Raw genomic sequence first — 20,766 nt, forward strand, 5'->3', positions numbered from 1 at the left:
CTCACAGAGAGGGAGAGAGAAAACACAGGCTTTTAGCACATCGTGGAACTTACCAAACAAGCGTTGATGGAAGAAGAACTTGCCAACTATCAGTCCGGTAAGGATGGCAAGCAGCCACAGGAGCACTTTTAAAAACCTCCAGCCTCCTCCCTCGGGGTATTTGTTGGCTACAAAAGAAAAGCAGTTCCCCACGACAATGACATTTGCTTCAGTTTGGCTGTGAGAGACCGGATCCTCGGCAAATATCAAGAAGTTACAGAAGATCACCAGGTAGGCCACTATCAGGCGGGACCAGGGATGCTGGAAGTAGTAGCGGAAGTCTTTGGCCATCCTTAGAGCCTTCAGCCCCTGCATGCAAAAAGCAAAGAAGGCATTTGTTTCATTGTGTTACTGGATGTTGCACTATGCTATAGTCTTACAAGGGCTATAACAGAACGTTAGAAGTCAGACTATTGGCCCATCTAGGCCAATTCGTTCAACAGTGGCTGGCAGTGACCATGCAAGGTTTCAGACAGGAAGTCTTTTCCAGCCCTACCTGGAAATACCAGAGATTGAACCCAAGACCTTCCGCATGCAAAACGGATGCTCTACCACAGAGCTATGACCCTTCCCACTATACATCACTTCCCCCTGCCACCCCAGCTTCTATCCTCTTTAAACAGGCTCTGGAACTGGCTGCCTATTTGTGTGACCCTGTTCACCAACTCCAATGGGGGCACACTGGCGAATGCTGACAAGAGTGAATGGAACCCCTTAACTAAAGGCACTTTCATTCACTTAGGCCAGCAGCTTCCCAAACTTGGGTCTCCAGCTGTTTCCCATCATCCCTAGCTAGCAGGACCAGTGATCAGGGATGATGGGATTTGTAGTCCAAAAACAGACCCAAGTTTGGGAAACACTGATTTAGGCAAAGAGCAGCTTTTGCTTCAATTGATAGGGAAGATGGATATGGAATCCACAGAAGCCAGAATTTTCATTCTCATTTCATTGCAGAGGGCTGGACTAGATGAAACCTTCCAACTCCACAATTCTGTTATTCTAGCTCTTTCACTTCTTTTCTGGATTAACGGTGGAAGTCCAAAGGAAGTCAGCAGGACTACAGTTCCACTGGAATCAATGGGTCGTAAAATGAGTCACAACTAACCAGTTCTATTGATTTCAATGGGACTTAAACACAACTAACCTACTCTGGATTTGGGGTCCATGTTTACATAAATAGGATGGGAGAGGCTCCAAGGCAATGTAAGCCTCATGCATGCAAATGCTTCAATATTCAACTAATAGAAAAGTTCCGACGAGCACACAGAAGCAGGATTTTCACCCAAGTCAAGACATCTTGCATGTCTACTCAGAACTAAGTCCTGCTGAGATCACATAACTTACTCCAGGGTGTTTATTTAGGCCGGGAGTGAGCGTAATTGAATACAGTGATTCACGAATATTTTAATTAACTGATGCATTTGTCAATTAAATTTGCATATGAATAAAAGCAATGGGTCTGAAGCAAACAGCAGACTTCCTTTGGTTTTAGGACCTGTGGCCCTGCCAAAAATACAACCCTCATCATCCTTAACCTCTGGCCTTACTGATTTGGCCTGATGAAGTCCTGCAACACCTCAGCTGTGCACACCCTCCTGTGTGCTTCGCATCCAGTGTGCTCCCACCACAGGTTTGTGAAGCTGTGAACACACAGTGTTAGCCACAACCCACACCTATCCTGTAGTTTCTTGAGAAATGCTGTGTCTTCCCTAAAACAGCTTTGATTCAATTTGAAAACATAGGACATACATGAAGTCATCCATGCCCCCTCTCCATCCACTGGTGCAGACAGACAGAAGGAAACTTGAAAACACATCCAACCATACTAATGCGTAAAATGGTGACCATAGGGTCCCCACCCATGTTTTAATTGATGCATGTGTCATAGATGGAGCGCTGATCATCAACAGGATTTATAGTTATTTGTATTAAAAATAATGGGTTGGATTCAAAGGTGTGCAAGTTGAAGGTGACAAGATCCAACCTATCTATATATCTGTCTGTCTATATCTCCTGACTAATCCCTGTAATTGAGTGACTTAAAAAGCTATCCTCAATTGCACGTTGCAGACTTACCTAGAAGCAAGCATCTCACTATAGTCTAAGAAGGGATTTTCATGCAAATCACCTTGGACTTCTCTTAATAGCTGCACAGTATACCAGTAAATGAATGACTCAACTGAGATAGACCTTAAGACTGTTGGCATCTGCATTCCTTAGTAACATTCACTTTAAATGAATGCCAGGAGCCAAGGTGGCAATATTAGGAATACTCCAGATAGAACCATTCTGGACAGCCCTATTAAAGGTTATACTCACAAGTGAGCAGAATTTACGATGATTTTGGATGCTGAGAAAGCATTTGATAACGTCTCCTGGAATTTTATGCTTAAAGTAATGGGATGTGGGGACACTTGTATAAGGGGAGTGAAGGTGTTATATACAGATCAATCAACAAAACTGATGGTGAGTAATTTATTGACGGAAAATTGTAAAATAACCAAGGGAACAAGACAAGGCTGCCAGCTATCACTCTTATTGTTCATAGTAGTTTTAGAAGTATTGGCACAAAGAATAAGAACTAATCAACAAATTAAAGGAATAAAAGTGGGACAAAGAGAATACAAACTAAAGGTATTTTGAGATGATGTGATGATATCAAAAGAAGATCCAATAGAATCGACCCCAAAGGGACTCGATGAAATAAATAATTTTGGAGAAGTAGAGGGTCTCAAAATCAACAAGAATAAAACCAAATTGTTGGCTAAGAATTTAAAAGATGATGTTAAGAATGAATTACAAGAAATATCTGAGTGGAGATCTTGGGAATCAGAGTGCTAGTTCTTCCTCCACTCCACAAATCACTGTCCCACGTGCCCTCCACAAATTGACGGTGTGGAGGGCAATCTGCAGCTGAGTACATGGAGGTTCCCACCCATTTGTGTACTTCTCCCTCTATTGTTAACCTCTTCTTGATCCATTGTTCTTAGCTGAAGAAATAACACTGCCTGCATGTAGCTTAGAAGTAGGGGGCGTGTTGTGGGAAGGCTGCTCCTCAGACATCCAAACTGGAGTCTCAGCTTTCCTGGATGGGGGCTTGAGCCAGAAAGTACCGTATTTTTCTCTCTATAAGACGCACCAGACCACAAGACGCACCTAGTTTTTGGAGGAGGAAAACAAGAAAAGAAATATTTTGAATCTCAGAAGCCAGAACAGCAAGAGGGATCGCTGCACAGTGAAAGCAGCAATCCCTCTTGCTGTTCTGGCTTCTGAGATAGCTACGCAGCCTGCGTTCACTCCATAAGACGCACACACTTCCCCCCTTACTTTTTAGGAGGGAAAAAGTGAGTCTTATAGAGCAAAAAATACGGTAATATAAGAAGAATATTCACAGCACTGAATCCAACGCTGAACACTGAGCCAAGGCTTACAGGCAGGGCTGTTTTTCAGCTGGAACTCATCAGAACTGAGTTCTAGCACCTCTCAGGTACTTTCCAGCACCTCTTGGGTGGGCGCCACTGCCATTCTAAGAGAAGGAGGGAGGTGCTCATGGTGAGCTCTGGCACCTCTTTTTCTAGTAAAATAGCACTAGTTACAGGGGAATAGAGACCACTGCTGTGCACTAGATTGAAAATGTAGCTGCTGTTTTAAATGATGTCATCGAAAGATAAGGTAAAGGTAAAGGGACCCCTAACCATTAGGTCCAGTCGTGGCTGACTCTGGGGTTGCGGCACTCATCTCGCTTTATTGGCCGAGGGAGCCGGCATACAGCTTCCGGGTCATGTGGCCAGCATGATTAAGCGGCTTCTGGTGAACCAGAGCTGCGCACGGAAATGCCGCTTACCTTCCCGCCAGAGTGGTACCTATTTATCTACTTGCACTTTGATGTGCTTTCGAACTGCTAGGTTGGCAGGAGCTGGGACTGAGCAACGGGAGCTCACCCCGTCATGCGGATTCGAACCGCCGACCTTCTAATCGGCAAGTCCTAGGCTCTGTGGTTTAACCCACAGTGCCACCCGAGTCATTGAAAGATGGTGTGTACCAGTGCAAAAACCCTGGGTACAAACCACTCCCATGTGTTTCAAATGTTATGTGTGTACACAGCCTCTGTGAGCTGAGCAAGCTTCCAGCTCCCCCTTCTCCTTTATTTTATTTACCCATGGGTAAAATGCTTGAATTGGGATAAAGGATATGCCTTATGCCAAAGAGGCTTTTCCTCCTTAGAAGAGGCACACATTTAAATTTATAGGTGGCTTTTAAGCCACAAGGGCCCTCATAACAGCTTACCATAAAATAATAACAGACCATAAAACCATCAAAAAGCAACTCATAAAAGAAAATGCAAAAACAGAGCAACAGCTCCATCCCAAATTAAAAGAAAGGGGCAAGCTCAGTTTTCAAGAAAGTTTAATGGAATGTGTTGTGCGTGTGTGTGTATGCAGTCTGACTTTTGCCACTCAGAAAGCACTGTCTACATAGAAGTGGCCCATCAAGACAGAGGAAGCTGGGACCTCCTTGCAACTATGGGGCCACTGGGCAACTGTTTGGTACAGTGGAAAACCCTGGAACATCCCAGAACTTCAGGGCTTTCCTCTGCTGCACAATGTGGAGCTCTGCAAGTTAAAGGTAAGGGACCCCTGGACTGTTAAGTCCAATCAAAGGTGACTATAGGGTTGCAGCACTCATAAATAATAATAATAATAAAAAAATTTATTTATATCCCGCCCTCCCCAGCCGAAGCCGGGCTCAGGGCGGCTAACAACAATAAAACTGTACAAAAGTACAGCATAAACAACACTCTAAAATCATTCATTATAAAATTAATTAATTCAAGCCACTGACAACCATTGGGCCAGAGCTCTGCAAAGATTGCTGAGGGAGGGAGTCAGGCTGTGCCCTGGCCAAAGGTCTGGTGGAACAGCTCTGTCTTGCAGGCCCTGCGGAAAGATGTCAAGTCCCGCAGGGCCCTGGTCTCTTGTGACAGAGTGTTCCACCAGATCGGAGCCACAGCCGAAAAAGCCCTGGCTCTAGTTGAGGCCAGCCTAACTTCTCTGTGGCCTGGGACCTTCAAGATGTTTTTATTTGAAGACCGTAAGTTTCTCTGTGGGGCATACCAGGAGAGGCGGTCCTATAGGTACGAGGGTCCTAGGCCATATAGGGCTTTAAAGGTTAAAACCAGCACCTTAAACCTGATCCTGTACTCCACCGGGAGCCAGTGCAGCTGGTATAGCACCGGGTGAATGTGATCTCGCAGCGAAGACCTCGTAAGGAGTCTCGCTGCAGCATTCTGCACCCACTGGAGTTTCTGGGTCAGTCTCAAGGGCAGCCCCACGTAGAGTGAGTTACAATAATCCAGTCTGGAGGTGACCGTCGCGTGGATCACAGTGGCTAGGTCAGGGCGAGAGAGGTAAGGAGCCAACTGCTTAGCTTGGCGGAGATGGAAAAATGTCGCCTTTGTTATAGCTGCAATCTGCGCCTCCATGGAAAGGGAGGTGTCGAAGATTACACCCAAACTCTTAACAGACGGTGCTGGCACTAATTGCGTCCCCGCAAGAGATGGGAGTTGCCCCCCCAATCCCATATCGCCCCGTCCCAGCCACAGGACCTCTGTCTTTGAAGGATTTAGCTTCAACCGGCTCCCACGTAACCATCCAGCCACAGCTTCCAAACATCTGGTCAGTGTGTCTGGGGCCGAGTCAGGATGGCCATCCATCAACAGATAGAGTTGGGTGTCATCGGCATACTGATGGCAACCCAGCCCAAAACTCCGAACAAGCTGGGCGAGGGGGTGCATAAAGATGTTGCAAAGCATCGGGGAGAGTATCGCACCCTGAGGTACTCCACACACCAAGAAGTGGCGTGATGACAATTCCCCCCCCCCAAGCGCCACCCTCTGTCCCCGACCAGAGAGAAACGAGCGCAGCCATTGAAGGACTGTGCCCTGGATCCCCACGTCGGCAAGGCGGTGGTCCAGAAGTTCGTGATCGACCATGTCGAAAGCTGCTGACAGATCTAGAAGAATCAGCAGCCCCAACCCGCCTCGATCCAGCTGTCTACGAAGATCATCTGTTAGGGCAACCAGAGCCGTCTTGGTCCCATGACCAGCGCGGAAGCCGGACTGGAATGGATCCAGAGCCGATGTTTCATCCAGAAACCCACCAAGCTGTTCAGCAACCGCTCTCTCAATCACCTTACCCAGGAACGGAAGATTCGAAACCGGGCGGTAATTGGATAGATCTAAAGGATCTAATGATGTTTTCTTTAAGAGCGGGCGCACCACTGCCTCCTTCAGTTCCCCTGGGAATGTCCCCGTGCCAAGGGACAAATTGATGATATCCCCCAGGAGGGCCCGCACCTCATCTGGACACGCTCTAATCAGCCAAAACGGGCATGGGTCGAGAGGACAGGTGGTGGGCTTTCCAGCTCGGAGAAGTCTGTCCACATCGGCTGCGGATATCCAGTTGAAGTGGTCCAATACTGGACCCGAGGACAGTCGAGGGGCCTCCAGTTCCTTTATTGTATCCAAATTGGCAGGGGGGTCATGGCAGAGCAACAAGACCTTCTCCACAAAAAAGCTTGCAAATGCCTCGCAGCTGTGTGTCAAATTGTTATTTAAATTTGGCTGTCCCTCAAGGGACGTTAAAGACCTGATTATACTAAATAATTGCACTGGGCGAGAGCTAGCGGATGCAATGGAGGCCGAGAAGTATGACTTCTTCAGAGCCTTCACCGCCATCTCGTAGGTTTTCATAAAAGCCCTATAAGATGTTCTTGAGGCTCCGTCACGGGCACCCCGCCATACTCACTCTAGCCGTCTGAGGTCCCGCTTCATTTTTCCGGAGCTCCTCTGTAAACCAGGGAGCCCGGTTTCTGCGGGGTCGCAGAGGGAGCTTAGGTGCGATCTCATCAATGGCTGCCAGGAGCTGGGTATTCCAGCCCTCAACAAGCTCAGTCAATGAGTCGCCAGGGGGAGCAAGGTCCCGCAATGCTTGACGGAATCTATCAGGGTCCATCAGCCTCTGCGGGCAAGCCCAAATTGGCTCGCCACCTAAGCAGGGTGGGGGTGGAAAGTCAATCCTGGCTTTCAGAGCGTAGTGATCAGACCATGGCACCTTCATCGAAGGAGACATGATCACATCTATACCTACGCCAAAGATCAAATCCAGCGTGTGGCCTGCTTGATGTGTGCATCTCACTTTCAGGCCGAGGGAGCCGGTGTTTGTCCACAAACAACTTTCCGGGTCATATGACCAGCAAGACTAAACCACTACTGGCGCAACAGAACACCGTGACAGAAACCAGAGTGCACAGAAATGCCATTTACCTTCCCACCACAGCGGTACCCATTTATCTACTTCTACTGGCATGCTTTCGAACTGCTGGGTTGGCAGGAGTTGGTACAGAGCAACAGAGCTCACCCTGTTGTGGGGATTCGAACCGCCAACCTTCCAATCAGCAAGCCCAAGAGGCTCAATGGTTTCACTTTGCAAGTAAAGACCAGCAGGGATGGATGGAGAGATGCCTCTACCCAATCCCTATCCCCTGTTGGTTTGCACCTTTAGGCAAGTATAGGACTGTGCTGTGCATTGTTTTAACTTTTACAATCCCTACATTTCTTCTAAGGTTGTTAGCTGTCTTGAGTTCCACTTTAGAGTGGAAAGGGATGGTGTGGTTTTTTAAAAAATAAAGATATACACTGAGCACCATGCATGACAGCTACACATGCAGCAACATAAAATTTCTGTTCCTCCCGTCTAGTACTGTTCATGCATCACGTCAGACAGCTTAAGGGGGGGGCACCAGGGCAGCATCAGTGAGCGCACATGTGCCTGCAGAGGTCTTTCTTGGCACTCCTGGGGTCTCTCTGTCCCTCCCCAGCCACTGAAATATGGCTTGAAAGAATCATTCTGCTGTTGCAAATATCAAAGGTCCTGGTGTGCTATGCTCTTCCTCCATGGCTAGAGGCAGTAATGCTTTTGAAAACCAGTTGTTGGAAACCGCAGGAGGGCAAGAGTGCTCTTAGGCTCAAATCCTGCTTGCAAATTTTCCCCCGGGGTATCAGGATGGCCACTGTGAGAACAAGAAGCTGGATTAAATAGGCCATTGGCCTGATCCTGCAGGCTCATTTTAGGTTCTTCTGTGTGTGCTCGGTAGCTGAGTGGTTGTGGGGCCCACAATAGCTCCTCTGGGTTATAAATGGGCACACAGGCCATTTACAATTTACATTCACAATTCAAATAAAATACAAAAAACAAGTGATATGAATATATATATATATATATATACACACACACACACACACACACACACGTATCATAAGTTGTATGCATCTATATGCACTATTACTGGGGAAGAAGTGTCTCTCAAGCACAAAACACTGAATAAGGGAAACAGCAGTGTTGTGGCTCCAAGCATGAATAAAGGAACAGGTAAATTACCTGGAATCTCCAGTTAATGGATCTTAGGTGGCAGGGCTGGAAAAGACATCTGCCAGGCTTGGAAAGCCAAAGTCCACGGCCCATTAGATGTTAGTGGAATACTTCCTTCATTGCCTGATGAGAACTGGAATCAAGCAATATCCAGAGAGCCCCTCTCTCTGTAGTAGACAGTTGACAGAATCAATGGTCTGACAGATTCCTTAACAGAAACTGTGGCTCAATGTTAGCAAGAGGACAATCTCTGCAGCCAAACTATGGGGGCTTTCATACACTTCAATGCTGAAGCGTACTAATCAATTTATTGTATCCAAACCTAAACTGATTGCAAAGAATACATTCCACAGACATGCATTCCACTGTACTGTTCTTTAGGATTCTGATTTAAAAATAAAGGTCTGCGAAATCTGAACTTCAGTAAAGGAATTTAAAACTGAGCATACTGTTTGTTCCATCAAAAAACACACAGCCAGTTCATTTTGCATTGATAAAGATAACAAAGCATCTACAGTGGTACCCCGCAAGACGAACGCCTTGCAAGACGGAAAACCCGCTAGACGAAAGGTTTTTCCGTTTTGGAGACGCTTCGCAAAACGAATTTCCCTATGGGCTTCCTTCGCAAGACGAAAGCCCATAGGGAAATCTCCGGGACAGGGCGTCTTGCCCACTGTCCTCGGACCTCCTCCCGCCGCCAGGCTTCGGAAGGCTGCTCTGAAGCCTGGCGGGGGGCGGAGAGGTTTTTTAAAAACCCCGGGACAGCGGAGGACTTCTCCGCTGTCCGGGGCGATTTTAAAATGCTGGCGGGCGGCAGCGCTGCCGCCCAGCAACATTTAAAAAAACCCTGGGACAGCGGGGGACTTCTCCTTTGTCCCAAGGTTTTTTAAAATGCTGGCGGGCGGCAGCGAAGGCTTCGCTGCCGCCCGCCAGCATTTTAAATTCGCCCCGGACAGCGGAGAAGTCCCCCGCTGTCCGGGGCGATTTTAAAATGCTGCCGTGGGGGGGGGGAGCAAAGACTTTCGCCCCCCAGCCTTCTGAAGGCTGGCGGGGGGCGAAAATCTTTGTCCCCCCTGCCTGCCTGCCTGCCTGCCTGCCTTTAAAAGCCCTCCCGGGGGAGCGGAGAAACGCGCTGCGTTTCTCCGCTCTCCCGGGAGGGCTTTTAAAGGCAGGCAGCCAGGGGGGACAAAGATTTTCGCCCCCCGACAGCCTTCAGAAGAGGTCCTGGACCTCTTCTGAAGGCTGTCGGGGGGCGAAAATCTTTGTCCCCCCTGGCTGCCTTCCCGGGAGGGCTTTTAAATCGCCCCGGACAGCGGAGAAGTCCTCCGCTGTCCGGGGCGATTTTAAAATGCTGCCGTGGGGGGGGAGCAAAGACTTTCGCCCCCCAGCCTTCTGAAGGCTGGCGGGGGGGCAAAAATCTTTGTCCCCCCTGCCTGCCTGCCTGCCTGCCTGCCTGCCTGCCTTTAAAAGCCCTCCCGGGGGAGCGGAGAAACGCGCTGCGTTTCTCCGCTCTCCCGGGAGGGCTTTTAAAGGCAGGCAGGCAGGGGGGACAAAGATTTTCGCCCCCCGCCAGCCTTCAGAAGAGGTCCTGGACCTCTTCTGAAGGCTGTCGGGGGGCGAAAATCTTTGCCCCCCCTGGCTGCCTTCCCGGGAGGGCTTTTAAATCGCCCCGGACAGCGGAGAAGTCCTCCGCTGTCCGGGGCGATTTTAAAATGCTGCCGTGGGGGGGGCAAAGACTTTCGCCCCCCAGCCTTCTGAAGGCTGGAGGGGGGCGAAAATCTTTGTCCCCCCTGCCTGCCTGCCTGCCTGCCTGCCTGCCTGCCTGCCTGCCTTTAAAAGCCCTCCCGGGGGAGCGGAGAAACGCGCTGCGTTTCTCCGCTCTCCCGGGAGGGCTTTTAAAGGCAGGCAGGCAGGGGGGACAAAGATTTTCGCCCCCCGCCAGCCTTCAGAAGAGGTCCTGGACCTCTTCTGAAGGCTGTCGGGGGGCGAAAATCTTTGTCCCCCCTGGCTGCCTTCCCGGGAGGGCTTTTAAATCGCCCCAGACAGCGGAGAAGTCCTCCGCTGTCCGGGGCGATTTTAAAATGCTGCCGTGGGGGGGGGAGCAAAGACTTTCGCCCCCCCCCCCAGCCTTCAGAAGAGGTCGGGGGACAGATTGTCCCCGGACCTGGTCTGAAGTCGGTTTCCATAGGAACGCATTAATTGATTTTCAATGCATTCCTATGGGAAACCGTGCATCGCAAGACGAAAAACTCGCAAGAAGAAAAAACTTGCGGAACGAATTAAATTCGTCTTGCAAGGCACCACTGTATTATTGTGTGTTTTTCCAGAACGGTGTTCCAGTAAATAGACCCATAGATCTTTCTTAAAGAATGTAACTGGCAACAATGCAATTGTGTCAAAGTCACAGGAACTAGAAAAGCAAGATTTAAGAAATGTCAGAGATAATTGCAACATTTGTTTGGTGACAAGTGTGAAAGCAAACAGCGCTCTTTATAAATCACTGGATCCAGTATTTGCCATCATTTAAACAACACTAGTGGTTTTTAACATGAGCAATTGGTGATGTTTCAGGCAACTATATAACTAAATCTTATCTAAATAATTCAGAAAGTTACCTAGATGTTGTGAAAAAGTTACTGTCAGGGCAATAAATGAATTTATTCAGTGTGTATATGAGCAAGGGAAGTAGACTCATGGGACTAAGATCAAAACAAGAAAGCCATAATTTTAAAACCATCATTTTGATCTCTAAAAGAACTTTTAAACAAAAATATACTTTTGTGGGGTTTTAGATATCAAAGCACTAGTGAGGAGAAAGATAACTATGCAGCCTAGCAGTTGGAGAATTTCATCTCTACAGATGTTGGATTACTGCTCCCATCATCCCTAACCATTGGGCATGCTGACTGATGCCCATCCAGCAATATCCAGAAGGCCATATATTAGCCGCCCCTGATATATAGCACACATTGTCCCTCATATAGTTGATTTCATATACCTTATACTAGCAATACATACAGCCGGACTGTAAAGTAGGACAATGATATCCCCATGTTTCAAACGAGGGACTGAAAGGAAGATCAGATGTCAAGTATTGTTAGATTTGAACTGGGAGCCATGTCGTTTGCCACTATGAGACATCATCTCTATTCCTACAACACTACAAAAATAAGCAAATGCAAACCAACTGTGTTTCCTAGTCGGCATTATGCCAGGTTTATACGACAGGGTTTTACAATAGGACACACTAGAAAAGGCACGTTAAACAGAAGAGGAGGCAAAGCTAATGGACATGATACAAGTCTGAGCCTTACATTACCATATACCTATTCTCACTTTAAAAGGGTAAAGGAAAAAGAGAGCTTGATTCCAACAAGAACTTGCCCCCAAGCCTGTTCTCGGTTCTGGGTCATGCAAGGCTAATAACAGAGGACCCGTCAATCACAGGCATCTGGAATTAGGGGTAAGTGTTTTCAGGGCTAGGGATGCATTGTGGAAAAGAAACATTGCGCGAGGCAGAGAAGCCTCTCAACGATGGGGCTTTAAAAACAAACCTGCTAAGGGGCTATAGGAACACGGAAGCGAGCAACCCCAGATGTAGGGGGCGGGCTGCATTGTAAAGTGGAGGTTCAAAGCCAATGGCGAGGGGCTCGACAACACGCAAGCACCGAAACGTAGGTTTCTTTTTAATTTATTCCAGGAATACTATTTCCAGTCACAGGGTTGAGGGGGATGTCCGGTCCCCTACTAAACGCATATTTTTAGAAAGTGTGCATCAACACCACCCCCACCCCCACTCCACACACACACACAAACACCATTTTCACACAAGAGGTGGGATAAAAATATACCAGCGAAAATTACCTTCTGTGGTATCAGCTTCTTGACAATAAGCAACCCACCAAAGAATAATAAAAAGCCACCCCTAAGGTTGAGATCCGATCTTCAGCGCCGGACCCTCGGAGCGAGCACGTGCAGAGTGCCTTTCCCACGGCTACATAACCCCAAACGTTTTCGCCCCGGGCTCCCTCGCAGTCTTAAGCCCCGGCCCCTCTCGCGTGGGAAAGTGTGGGGCTCCCGTCTGAGCCAAATGCCGCTCCGAGCAGGGCCGACCCGCGGCTCCCCCCCCCTCCGCGCTTTTAACACACGCGATCGCGGAGTGGGAGGGTGGGGAAGGCAGCGCGCACTTGACTCACCGCGTCCTGAAGGCACGCTGCCCTCCACGACCGGCCTTTCTCCTTCCCTGCGCGGCTCCGGCGCCACGCGAGACAGTCGCCTCCTCGGCCGGCTATAAATATCCCGCGGGCGGACGCGGGGGAGCGCAGCCCGCCGGCAGCCCACGCCCTGGGGCCGCCCCTCGGGCCGCTGCCCTTAGCGGGCTTTCCCGGAGGACATCTCCAAGGGATCGCTTGGCCCGGAGGAGCCCGCGGACGCCGGATCCGTTGGTCGATGCTCGCTCCCTGCGACAAGGCCGGCTGCGGCTGCAATCCGGGCTCCCTCGCCTCTCTCCCTCCTCTCTTTCTCGCCTTCCCTTTCCAGGCCTCGCTGGAAGAAACTAGCGCGCATCCGCCGGGGGCATCTCGGATTTGGAGAGCTGGGCGCGCCGAGGGAACGAGGGCGCACGAGAGGCCCGGCCGGAGGAGGAGAGAGGCTGCTCTGCTCCCCTCCCAAGGTCGCCCGCCTCCCGCTCGTCGCACGCCGGAGCTGGCTGTAAGTCACCCAGAGCCCAGAAGCCCGGAGATGGGCTTCTGCGTCTGGCATCTCCTCCAGCTCTTCCCACGTGGAAGGTTCCTGGGGTAGCATAAACCCTGCAGGGTAGGACAGCTGTAGCAGTGGAACTGCTGTGAGTGAGCATCTGACCTGTGGGTCTGCAACAGTATCAGCTTCCTCCTCCTCTCAGTTGACAAAGGTGCCAACTTGTTTAAAAAAGAAATATACTTTTCAGATCTAGACATTTCATTGATTTTACAGTCATTTTGACATTTTAAAAACTTGACATCCTTCCCCCTCTTTCTGCAGTTCCTTAAATTTATTTTTAATATCTTCTGCATATCCAAATTAACATTATTTTTTAGTCTTCTTTAAATATATACTCTTACGTAACTGCAGGTTATTACAATAATCCTGCCAGTATTTTTATCTGCGACAAGGGTGCCAACTTGAATAAAATATTGCCCAGATAAGCCCTGCCTGGCAAAATCGATCACAATATGCAACACACACACACACTATTTGAATGGCAGTGCCAGTGTACATTCACTTTGGGTGGGCCTGCCCCCCTAAAATATTTTTTGTAGGGGGGGAAGGGACCTTGGCCTCGAGGAGTTGGCTCAGGATCTTGCCTTAATTTTAAAATTATTAACACCTTGCACCACTCTTCATCATTTAAGCGTATCATTTCATTTTTCTTGCTGTTTTATGTTCTACATTGTTTTAAATTTCATATTTAATGCGTTTATTATATTGTGTTTTATGCATTCTGTTTTCTTCCTGCCTTCTCTACTGGTCCTTGACCAAAATAAATATACGTACCAACTAACTGCTTCCTATGTTCCTAATTTGTAATAAAGGTGGATAAGTTCATGTAGCGAAGCATATAATCTGAAATTTCGGCAACATCTCTAGTAACTCTTTTTCCTGTTGGTTCTTTGTATTGACTTTTGAAGATGCAAACTGCTTTGCAATTCTTATCTTGGAATGGATGCCTTTGCAACAAGCCTGTGAGACACACCACTAGGACAAACTCGCGCATCACACATTTGTTTATGGTGTACCTTACAATACAATGCTTGCCTTGTTTGTATAATGGAAATGGTTCCTTATGCTTGTCCCATAAAGACACATTAATTGGTTTCTTGACTTTGGCTTCAAGGAAAAGAGTTCTCTGGCACTACAAAATGCATCTGCCCTTTGAGGTACATATTTTATGTTTGCTTGTTTTCAGTGGCTATACTTCTCGCTATTTGTGCCGGCCGAACCATCTCAATTTCTATTTATGTAACTTTTACTGCCACCCTACCTACTTTTGTAGAACTAAATCTAATTGAATTCAGTAGGACTTCTGAGTAAACAGGGTTAGGATTGGGGCTTTAGGAAGCTTCACTGAAATCATACTCTTTTATTATTATTAAAAAAGAAGGTTTTTGAGGACTCCAATGGAGACCCAAGTTATTGCTTGCTAAGCAAAATACCAAATCTCTACCAGAAAGAACAGTTCCTTCTAATCTGACAATACTCTTGTAAAATGTTTACATATATAACAACTATAGGCAGGCATCAACTACCTCGGGTATGACAGGACTTCCGGGATTGATGGTTTTCGCAAGAAACAGGGCTGGCAGAAGATATTTTGCTGCCTATGGTAAAGGACAAAATGGCACCCTCTCCCATTCCATGTACAGAAGATGAATGGACTGTCAAATCAATATCCTACTTAATTTAACATGGGTGATGAGACAGCATCTTCCAGTACATAAAGGCAGCAGGGCAGCTTGTTAAAGAATGCAATGCAGACTGTGTGGCACATGCCAGTGTGTCCTCACCTCACCTTGCTGCTTCTCCCCGTAGCTCCAGCATCTGCCGTCAGAGGAAGCTGCCTCAATCTGTCTAACAGTAGGGCTGGCTCTTACTAGAACTCTGATCTCCACGAAATAGAGGCTGTTGCAAAAGACGTACACTGAGCTCAGAATTTTGTTTTCAGTTCTAGAATAAACTATAGTCTTTCCACACTGAATTGGGCCCAGATACTAATTGGCAGTCAGTGCAGCTGGGTCAGGATTGGTGTTATATGCTCAAACTCAGGTGAGAAACCTGGCCACTGAATTCTGCACCAGCTCTCCGCCCAGCCTTGAACAATGTTGTAATTTAACACCATGAGCAGAGTCTTCTATTCATTCCTGCATCCTGGCTTTATTGCCAGCTTTTAAATTTGTCAATTCAACTGTACCACTATGGTGTCATTTACAGGACAGAGAAGAGAAAAGCGAGTTGCTGCACAATAGCTTTAGGACATAGTGTTCTATTCAGAAAGGAAAAGTCCATGATATGTATTCACTTCACAAGCTACAGTTTTCTGGAGTAGCAAAGTAACCCATTTTATCAGTCAATGCACTCAAGGTTATATATATCTATATCCTTGCATTAATAGGGACGCGGGTGGTGCTGTGGGTAAAACCTCAGCGCATAGGACTTGTCGATTGCATGGTCGGCAGTTCGAATCCCCGCGGCGGGGTGCGCTCCCATCGTTCAGTCCCAGCGCCTGCCAATCTAGCAGTTCGAAAGCACCCCTGGGTGCAAGTAGATAAATAGGGACCCCTTACTAGCGGGAAGGTAAACGGCGTTTCCGTGTGCTGCGCTGGTGCCGTCTCACCAGAGCAGCTTCGTCACGCTGGCCACGTGACCCGGAAGTGTCTGCGGACAGTGCTGGCTCCCAGCCTCTAGAGTGAGATGAGCGCACAACCCTAGAGTCTGTCAAGACTGGCCTGTACGGGCAGGGGTACCTTTACCTTATCCTTGCATTAAAATCTATTAAAAATCTGTGTTGAGTTTTTTAATGTGAAATACTGTCAGAGGCTGGACTGAGGAGGAATGGTGAGGATGGCTGCCTCCCCCTTCGCCTGAACCTTCCCAAGAACAGGAGGACAGTATAGATTTAGAACAATGGTTTGCAGAAGGTCATAGTTCAGAGGCTGCAGAGGGGAGAAGCTCAGAACAGCAGGAAGAAGTACCAGGGGAGAGATAGCTGACAGACTCAAAGCATTCCTGACCACCACCACCCCCCGCCTCCCAAGACCAGGCGAGCATTGAGAGTAGTAGAACAGAGAGCTCAGAGGCAGAAAGCTCAGAGTAGCTGGTGCAAGGGTGACTAGGGGTGGGACTTCACTCGGAGCAACTGCATTGCTTCATCTCTCTCTGTGAATATTGAATAAATTACTTGGTGAGCATTCTTCTTGTTTATCTGCTTCTTGGCTGCCACCGTGGGAGGGATCAGATTCCCTGAAGCCTGACAAATACAGGTAAACATCACATTTGTTGTTGTTTAGTCGTTTAGTCGTGTCTGACTCTTTGTGACCCCATGGACCAGAGCACGCCAGGCACTCCTGTCTTCCACTGCCTCCCACAGTTTGGTCAAACTCATGCTGGTAGCTTCGAGAACACTGTCTAACCATCTTGTCCTCTGTCGTCCCCTTCTCCTTGTGCCCTCCATGTTTCCCAACATCAGGGTCTTTTCCAGGGAGTCTTCTCTTCTCATGAGGTGGCCAAAGTATTGGAGCCTCAGCTTCACGATCTGTCCTTCCAGTGAGCACTCAGAGCTGATTTAAGAATGGATAGGTTTGATCTTATTGCAGTCCATGGGACTCTCAAGAGTCTCCTCCAGCACCAATGGACTCCATTGGACAAAGACAACAGGCATATAAAAACATCACCTTAAAAGAGATGACAGGTTACGTTTGCACATTTCATTTATCCTCACCAAAGCCCAACTAATAAGAGATGCAGAAAACAAACCATCAGCATGCTGAGGACACCCAGCTTTCTCCTTTTCATCTAATCCAAATTTGCAGGTGGATGCCCTTGACAGGTGTCTTGAGTCAGTAATGAGCTAGACTGGGCTAATAACTTAACCCAAACAATATAAAGACACCAATGCCAGCTTACAGAGAAGTCGGTATTCAGCTGCAGTATTCCCATAATCAGGCATGGGGAACCTCTGACCCAGAAGTTTAATTTGTCCTGTCATGGTCCAGTTTGCCTATGAGGTTGTATCCCCTAAATCATGACCACCTGCCTCACCACTTGACATCATATCTCAGGTGTGAGGCAGGTGGGGATGCAGCTCCCCGTGCACAACTGTGAGCCTTAAAGTGTTCACACAATTCTCCCTGGGCAAGGAAGGCTTGTGGTCACCAACATTCAGCTCACCGGCAACAAGAGCAAGCCTGTTGGGATTGGCTGAACTGCAGAGTTCCTGATGGAGCATCAAAATGATTGACAAGTGGGTGGTGCCCTTTAAACAGGGGAACCCAGGTTCCAGCCAACCCAATCGGATTCCCCATTGCCTGCCTCAAAAATCAGCTTCACAACTTGGAGGTGCTGTTAGACATGGCCTGGAAAGTGATGGCAAAACAGCATCTGTGACCAGAAACACCTTTCACCAACTCTGGTTAGTCCTCTCCTGGCAAAAGATGCCGTTGCTACAGTGATCCATGCCTTGTTACTGTGACATTAGCCTGTCTCTGAAAGGTCTTCATCTTGTTCAAAATACAGCAGCAAGACTTCCTTGCCCAGTCTCTTTATACCTGAAGGAGCGTCTCCACCCCCATCATTCAGCCCAGACACTGAGGTCCAATTCTGAGGGCTTTCTGGTGGTTCCCTCATTGCGAGAAGCAAAGCTACAGGGAACCAGGCAGAGGGCCTTCTCGGTAGTGGCTCCCACCCTGTGGAACGCCCTCCCATCAGATGTCAAGGAATTAAACAACTATCTGATTTTTAGAAGACATCTGAAGGCAAGCCTGTTCAGGGAAGTTTTTAATGTTTGATGAATTATTGTATTTTAATCTTTTGATGGAAGCCACCCAGAGTGGCTGGAGAAACCCAGCCAGATGGGCAGGTTATAAATAATAATAATAATAATAATAATTATTATTATTATTATTATTATTATTATTATTATTATTAGCTAGGACTAATTATATTGAGCATTTTATAAGGGGGCTTAATTGTCCTCACTCGTTTCCGGTTTGTTTCTGGATACAATTTCATGGTTGTGTTGACCTATAAAACCCTGTAAGCAGCTTAGGTCCTGCCCATCTGAACCCAGGCATCTCCACATAAGCCTGACCATTTCCTGAAGTTGTCATTGGGCATCCCCCATTGCAGATCCCTCTAGAGATTAGGCAGGAGCTGATTACCAGAGGCCGGTCCTTTTATGTGCTTCCACATGGGATATAGAACTCCTTCCGAGACATTTAGTCAGCCGCTGCTCTCTTCTATTGGGCAAAACCTTTGTATACATGAGATTTTGGCTAGGCATCTCAGTCACTGAAATAAAGATGTGGTTTTATGGATTAACTGCGTGCTTCCGGGATTCAGAGCTGAAAGAGCAAAACTGTTGGGCTGACCCCTATAATCATGAAAACAAGGTTAATAAAGATGTGATACTCAACCTTTACAAGCCTAAGACACACATCACCTGGAATACTACTGCTTCCCTTTGCCTCGGGCAACAAAGTTGATTCTGCTGGCACTTGAACAGATGAGCAAACACTGTCACAGCTGAGTAGTCCTACTGAAGGACTGTGGGATGGCATCCAACCAAGGCATACACAGAATAGACTTCTTGAAATCAATGGACAAGTCAGATCATGTCTTAGGCCCTGATTTTCCATTTTCAACGGGGCAACATTGTGGAGTTCTGACAGGAAATAAGTAGTACAGTGGATTTTCCAAACCATCACCTCAAAACAAACTCTGATAAGGTGAAATGCCACCTGCTCTTACATCAACCGGCCTAGTTACTAAATTATTATTCTGCCTCTGCACACCTCTCCGTAACTTTACGGGTGAGACAGGTGACTAAACAGTAGTGGGGCATCTTTTCTGTGAAACTACCTTTATCCACTTTGTAGCTTGGTGGCTCCTAGGCACCAAATAGAAATGGGGATGTTTTAACGGTGAGCTTTAATTTCCAGAGAGGTAGCTGTGTTAGCCTCTTGCAGCCAAATCAACAAAGAGTAGCCTGGTACCTTAAAGACAAATCTGTTTCTTATAGCACAGCTTTCGTGGGCACTTCATCTGGTGGCTGAGGTGTGATCCTGAATTGCAGGTGCATATATACATGGTTTGGGGTGGGGATTGCATACAATAAGGTCAGAAGGAAAGGCAATGCAAAGAAGTACAGGCGCAGATTATTGCTTTATTAACAGTGACTGTTCACACCCATTCTGACACTGGTAAGCTGAACATGTAGGAGATAACGTCTTGGCCACTGACTGGTAGGACCAGTGAGGCTTTACAATGCACCATGGCTGGACCCAGACCAGATTCTGGATCAGCTTAGCCGCTCCCTGCCTCCAAAATGTCCTGTTTCAGGGTCTTCTGCCAGCTGTTGCCAATGGGCATCCCTTCAGACGTCAGAAGAGGATGCTCTGTGCCAGGAAGAAGCCAGTTTAGCTAGCACAGCTGGGCAGAGGGACACCTCAATCCAATTCCCCACACTCACTGCACAAGGTATATTTGGATTGCTCTGGGGGTATGATAAAACTGGATTATGCCAATTCAAGTTACAAGTGGCAGTACTGAACCTCGTGATGTATTGAAATTCAGTGGATTCACATTGCAATCTCCCTTTAAAGTTTTGTTCAATGGATGGCCACCTTCAGGTCAGTTACAGAGTGTCCTGGGAGGCTGAGCAGGACCTAATGTCCTCACCCACATGCTCAGGAGTTCATTTGCCTGCTCATTTCCAATGCAACCAGCCAACAATGCGCCACAAGGCAAACAGACCGTTCTGCATGCAAATGAATAAAAGAACACAAATCTGACATGAGAAACAGCAACACAGAAAAGCCAGTAGGAGAGCATTTCCAACCACGTTGAAATAAATGTGTCTTACTCAGTGGCGTAGCGTGGGGGGTGCCAGGGGTGCCGGCCGCACCGGGCGCAACATTTGGGGGGGGCGTTTGGCCGGCCCTCCTCGAGGAAGCAGGAACCCCACCCCAACCTCCTCCGAAGGCTGGCGGTGGGGCGGAGAGCAGTGGCGTAGCGTGGGGGGTGCAGGGGGTGCACGCCGCCTGCCATGCCGCCCTGGCTGCTTCAACCGCGTCCGACAGCCGGCTCGAGGCTCCTTCCGGCCGGGTCTCCCGACGGGGCGCTGCGGGCGGAGGCTCCGGCACCAAGCGCCACGCCGCCCAGGCTCGGGTCGCTAGATGCGCGCAGCCCGCCAAACGCGCCATCAGCGGCGCTCTAGTGCCTGCGCGCCAAGACCGCCCACCCGCCTCGACGCCCCCCCCCCTGCGCTGGAGGCCGGCCGACGCAGTTGCCCCAGAGCCGCCCCCTCCCCGCGCCAGAAAGAAGCCCCCTCCCCACGCCAGAAAGAAGCCGCGTCGGGACTAGCCGGCCCGGGGAGGGAGACCGAGAAGGCTGCGCCGCGACGCCCTTGGCGCAAAGGGGCCCGCGGCACCCAGACGCGGAAGGGACCCTCTCCCCCTGACCCGCCACTGAACTGGCAAATCCCAGTCCCCAATCCCCAAGATGCTTTATTTGAGGCAGGGGTCCTTTAATTGCAAAAACAACACCA

The 20,766-nt window shown here is 48.5% G+C and overlaps 1 protein-coding gene across 3 annotated transcripts in view; it reads right to left on the reverse strand.

Annotated features, from left to right (window-relative positions):
• The window catches only part of TMEM117 (transmembrane protein 117), a 226,963-nt gene extending 213,512 nt beyond the window's left edge, over positions 1 to 13,451 (reverse strand). The window contains exons 1-2 of one of the 3 annotated variants that reach the window (XM_083463616.1): positions 12,665 to 13,451; positions 54 to 348 (exon numbers count right to left, since the gene is read on the reverse strand). In XM_083463616.1, coding sequence (XP_083319742.1) covers positions 54 to 330 — 277 coding nt within the window. In that variant the 5' untranslated portion in view covers positions 331 to 348; positions 12,665 to 13,451. Of the gene's footprint in view, positions 1 to 53; positions 349 to 12,332 lie in introns of all 3 variants that reach the window. The other 2 variants (XM_083463617.1, XM_083463618.1) reach the window with 2 other exon arrangements.
• Positions 13,452 to 20,766: the final 7,315 nt, after the last annotated feature.

This window comes from Podarcis liolepis, assembly GCF_965112155.1.
Source record: "Podarcis liolepis genome assembly, chromosome: 10".
NCBI classification, from domain to species: Eukaryota; Metazoa; Chordata; class Lepidosauria; order Squamata; family Lacertidae; genus Podarcis; species Podarcis liolepis.